The sequence below is a fragment of the Miniopterus natalensis genome, chromosome 11, assembly GCF_054644295.1.
Source record: "Miniopterus natalensis isolate mMinNat1 chromosome 11, mMinNat1.hap1, whole genome shotgun sequence".
Classification (NCBI taxonomy): Eukaryota; Metazoa; Chordata; class Mammalia; order Chiroptera; family Miniopteridae; genus Miniopterus; species Miniopterus natalensis.
Window position 1 is genome coordinate 68,680,991 of NC_142091.1, and position 5,044 is coordinate 68,686,034.

Here is a 5,044-nt window from a genome sequence, read left to right on the forward strand (position 1 = left end):
TATTTAGTTTGTCAGATTCTTCTTTTGTTCATTAGCTTCTTCTTAAAGAAGACCCTTCAATATGTCCTATAGTACTGGTCTGGTGGTGATGAACTCCTTTAGCTTTTCCTTGTCTGAGAAGCTCTTTATCTGACCTTCAATTCTAAATGATAGCTTTGCTGGGTAGAGTAATCTTGGTTGTAGTTCCATGTTTTTCATCACTTTGAATATTTCTTGCCACTCCCTTCTGGTTTGCAAATTTTCTGTTGAGAAATCAGCTGACAGTTGCATGGGTGCTCCCTTGTATGTAATTAACTGCTTTTCTCTTGCTGCTTTTAAGATTCTCTCTTTGTCTTTAACCTTTGGCATTTTACTTATGATGTGTCTTGCTGTGGGCCTCTTTAGGTTCCTCTTGTTTGGGACCCTCTGTGCTTCCTGGACTTGTAAGTCTATTTCTTTCCCCAGGTAGGGAAAGTTTTCTGTAATTATTTTTTCAAATAGGTTTTTAATTTTTTGCTCTCTCTCCTCTCCTTCTGGCACCCCAATAATATGAATGTTGGGCCTCTTAAAGTTGTCCCTCAGGCTACTTACCCTATCTTCATATTTCTGGATTCTTTTTTCTTTTTGCTCTTCTGGTTGGGTGTTTTTTGTTTCCTCATGTTCCAAACTGCTGATTTGGTTCTCAGTGTCCTCTACTGTTGATTCCCTGTAAATTATTCTTCATTTCAATTTTGTGTAGCCTTCATTTCAAATTGGTCCTTTATTATGTCATTGATGATCTCACTAGTTTCCTTAATACTCTTACTAATATCCTTGAGCATCCTTATAACCATTATTCTGAACTCTGTATCTGTTAGCTTGCTTGGCTCCATTTCATTTAGTTCCTCTTCTAGAGATTTCTTCTGTTCTTTCCTTGGTGACATGTTTCTTTGCCTCCACATTTTGGCTGCTTCCAGGTGTTTGTTTCTATGTATTAGGTAGAGCTGCTATGTGTCCTGGAATTGGTAGAGTGGCTTTGTGTAGTAGGTGTCCTGTAGGGCCCAGTGACTCAGCCTCCCCAGTCACCTGAGCTGGGCCTTCTAGGTGCCCCCCTGTGTGGGCTGTGTGCACTGTCCTGTTGTAGCTGAGCCTTGGTTGCTGTTGGCGTCCCTGGGAGGAATTGACCCCCAGGCCAATCAGGTATGAGGACCAGCTGCACCTACAGCCAGAGAGCTGCTGTGCTGGAGACACCCCTATGGAGCAGGATTTGCTTCAGTGGAGCTTTGGTGTTCACCAAGTGAGCCCCGTGAGTGTGTCACTCGTGGATGTGGTAGGGTTGTAATCCAGCGTGGTCGAGTCTGACCACCAGGTGCACTGTCTCTGGGGCCTCCCGGGAGGTGCAAAGTCAGCCTGTGCCAGTGCCTTGCCCAGGGCCACCCAGCATGAGCTACACAGCAAACCGTAGTTGGCTGCTACTTGTGCTGGGCTTGGAGGTGCCCAGGAGAGGCCCAGCTATGAGCCAATGCAGCTGCCGCTAATGCCAGGCCTGGGGCCGCTTATCAAGCCGTGTGGGGCCCGCTGCTGCTTGTTTGAGAGATTTTAGGAAAGTCCTAAGCATGGGGCTCAAGAGGCCACTTGCAGAGAAAAGCCCCTGGAAGTGGCCTGGATGAGCTGCAGGTGGGGAGGGGCGGGGCCTCCGGGAATCACGGGGCGGGGCCAAAGGTGAGTCAGGTGCTGGCGACTCAAACATGGCGCCTGCCTGCCGGCTGTGCGGGGAGGACTCGCCACAGGAGCCATGGCCTCCGCCAGCCCTTCTGCCCGGGAGGAAGCCACCTTCCGCCTCTCGCCTGGATCTCAGGCAGGTTAGTTCCCCCGAGTGTCCCGGGTCCTTTCCCGCTGCTGCCCGGCGCTGGGCTCAGAGGGAGCGTCCGAGGGAGTCCGTGCCGGGCCCTTTAGAGGAGCTGCTGGGCTCCCGCAGCCTCCGCGACCCTCAGGACAGTCCCCGCTTGTTTCACAGCCCGGAGTTGTGGGGACGTCTCTTCCCGGCCCTGGGGCCCTGGGCTGGGGGCCTGCTGTGGGGCTGGGACCCCTCTCTCCTCTGGGAAACCCCCACCACTGAGATTCCCTCCCGGGTTTGCCGCGCGGCACCGGGTGTGGGCCCGTGGCCTCGTCTGGATCCAGCCCTGATCCCCCGCGTCTCCTCCCCTCCTCCGGGTCTTGGTGCTTCTTCAGCTCCCTGGCTGTGGGGCTTCTGTGCAGCCAGGTTCCAGGAGGCTCTGAGTGATGGTGGTTCTGGGTTTTAGTTGTGATTTTGAGTGGCTGCGGGAGGCGGCGGGTGTAACTGCTAATTACACCGCCACCTTGTTTGTTCCCTCTATTTACTTTTTTTCAGCTTTGTCTACATAGTTGCAAGTATAATGTTTGTCATTAAAATCTGAGATGAATGTGTTTTTGAGTAGTATCAGACTTTAATCATAAAAACGTTTCCTTCCGGAAAATGTAATAATCCATCCTGGATGGCCCAGCCATAGAGGGTCAGGAAAGGAGGCCAAAGCAGGCTCTCTCCGTGTGGCATCTGGGGAAAAGGCAACTGCTTCCTCAAAACATACCTGCCTTAGTCCCTGAGCGTCTGTCCTTGGAACAAGCCAAACACCCTTCCTTGGAAACCCGTCTCCAGGGATGACCCGTAGGTGTTGCGTCATCCTCAGTCCCAGGATATGAGGCGCCCTGGAGGCGAGAGGGACTCGCTCTGCCCCGCTCATGCTCCAGCAGCTCCCCGCTGCTCCTTTAGAGCTGCCTTCCCGCGACTATTCCATTGGACCAGGACCTTAGCAGAATTTCTGTTGATTTTTTTTTTACCTGAGAATAAAACAAGATGAAAGGACATAAATTTTCAAAGAAATTATGTCAAAGAAAAGGACATGTTACAGAAATTTTTGACTCAAATGGTTTTCATATTTAATTTGTGAAAAAACTTGAAGTTGAAAAATTTCTAGACATAATATTTCGAAGAAGGGTTTTCTTTTCCCACCAACTTTGGGTCTTGGTAAGCCTTACTCTCAAAATTAGAGCATTTTAGTTCGGATCAAATATAATGGGGGCATTTCCAGAGAAGTATGCATACACACACTCTAAGACCTCATCCTAGGGAAGTCAGGGTTTGTGAAACCTGAAGTAGAGAGTTGATGGAGTTATGGTCTACAAGAAGGTGAATATTTTAGAAATAAGATTGTTGGAAGAAAACAGATTTTCAATGTTCATCTTAGAAAAACATATCCTTTGGAAATTAATACTAATACGCATTCTATAATTTTCTACCCTAAGTTTCAAATCTATTTATGAAAAATTATGTAATTTTCAAAACAAAAGAACAGTAAATGATTAATAGAAAATGTTTTTCTGTCATTATTTTTGATATATCTAGTATTTTCCCCTACGTTTGCTCTAATTATTATCAGGAATATAGTATAATTAGCATCTCCTGTAGTGTCAGTCTATCTTGGTAGAATGTCAGAGCCAGCATTTAATAGCTCTGACTGAATAAGTGACTTAAACTGTCTGTGCCCTTTTTTCATTTAAAAAATGTGGCTAATAGTAGCACGTGTGGTATAATATTATCATGTGGAGTAGACATATGAATAAAGGGAAGCATTTAGAACACTCTAAGGTTCATTCTAATTATGCAATATGTTGATTTTTATTACATCATTCCCAAGTATCAATTTATGCCTACTTATGTATTTGGCAATCAAATTCAGTTTTCCCATCACATTCTGTAAATCACTCATATCATCAGTTTTTAGAAATGTTAAACTAATATAAGTAACCCCTTTGAACCCACTACTGCCAAGTGTCACCTTGATTCCCAACAGGCTGAGCAGTGACCTCAATGGATAGAAGGAACAGCACAGACGTGTCTCACTTCGTGCTCGTGGGGCTGACGGGCTCTGAGGGGCTCGGGCGGGCCCTCTTCACCCTGTTTCTCCTGATATACCTGACCAGTGTGCTGGGAAACGCGGGCATGATCCTGCTAATCCGCCTGGATCTCCAGCTTCACACCCCCATGTACTTTTTCCTCAGTCACCTGTCATTTCTTGACCTCAGTTACTCCAACGTCATCACACCTAAAACCTTAGAGAACTTACTGACTTCCACCAAGCACATTTCATACGTGAGCTGCTTCAGCCAGCTGTACTTCTTTATCTTCTTGGGTACCACTGAATGCTTACTTCTCTCCTCAATGGCCTATGATCGCTATGTAGCTATCTGCAAACCTCTACACTACCCAGTTGTCATGTCCTCAAGACTCTGCTGCTCCCTCATCTTTGGGTCCTATGGGAAAGGCTTTTTGGACTCGATTATCAATGTGCTTTGCATGAGCAGACTGCATTTCTGTGACTCCAACATAATCCATCACTTTTTCTGTGACACTTCCCCAATCCTAGCCCTGTCCTGCACTGACACACATGACATTGAAATCATGATATTTGTTTTTGCTGGCTCCACCCTAATGGGATCTCTTACCATAATATGTGTGTCTTATCTGTCCATTTTGTCTACTGTCCTGAAAATTTCTTCCACTTCAGGGAGGAGAAAAGCCTTTTCCACGTGTGCCTCCCATTTCCTGGGAGTCACCGTCTTTTATGGCACTCTGATTTTTACTTACTTAAGACCACGAAAGTCCTACTCCTTTGGAAAGGATCAAGTGGTGTCTGTATTTTACAGTATTGTGATCCCCATGCTGAATCCACTCATCTACAGTCTGAGAAATCAGGACGTGAAAAAGGCTCTCATTAGAGTCCTGCAGAGAGAGGGCTCCCGGCTGCTACAGTAACTGTGATGCTAACCTGTCCACCTCTCTGTGCTCTCTTGCCTGTTGGGTATTTCTTTGCTGTCTCCAAAAACAATGAAGTCTTTTCATTTGTTTTTGATTCTGTTGAGCCATCCTTTATTAATCAGATGCACTCTTGGACATTTGCAGGAATTCGTCTTTTCAAATCCACATTGCAATGTAAATCATAGAATATGTGTTAAACTATGTTCCATATATATGTGTTTTTAAGGACAACTGATGAATAAAATAAGA

At 46.0% G+C, this 5,044-nt stretch overlaps 1 protein-coding gene across 1 annotated transcript; it reads left to right on the forward strand.

The window, feature by feature from the left end:
• Positions 1–3,847: 3,847 nt before the first annotated feature.
• On the forward strand, positions 3,848–4,792 carry LOC107528807 (olfactory receptor 8H1-like). The gene has a single exon (XM_016200417.2). The coding sequence runs from the start codon at positions 3,848–3,850 to the stop codon at positions 4,790–4,792; it is 945 nt and encodes a 314-aa protein (XP_016055903.2).
• Positions 4,793–5,044: the final 252 nt, after the last annotated feature.

What these genes read in the sequence shown, in the direction of transcription:
- LOC107528807 (XM_016200417.2), top strand. Translation starts at nt 3,848, where the DNA reads ATGGATAGAAGGAACAGCACAGACGTGTCTCACTTCGTGCTCGTGGGG.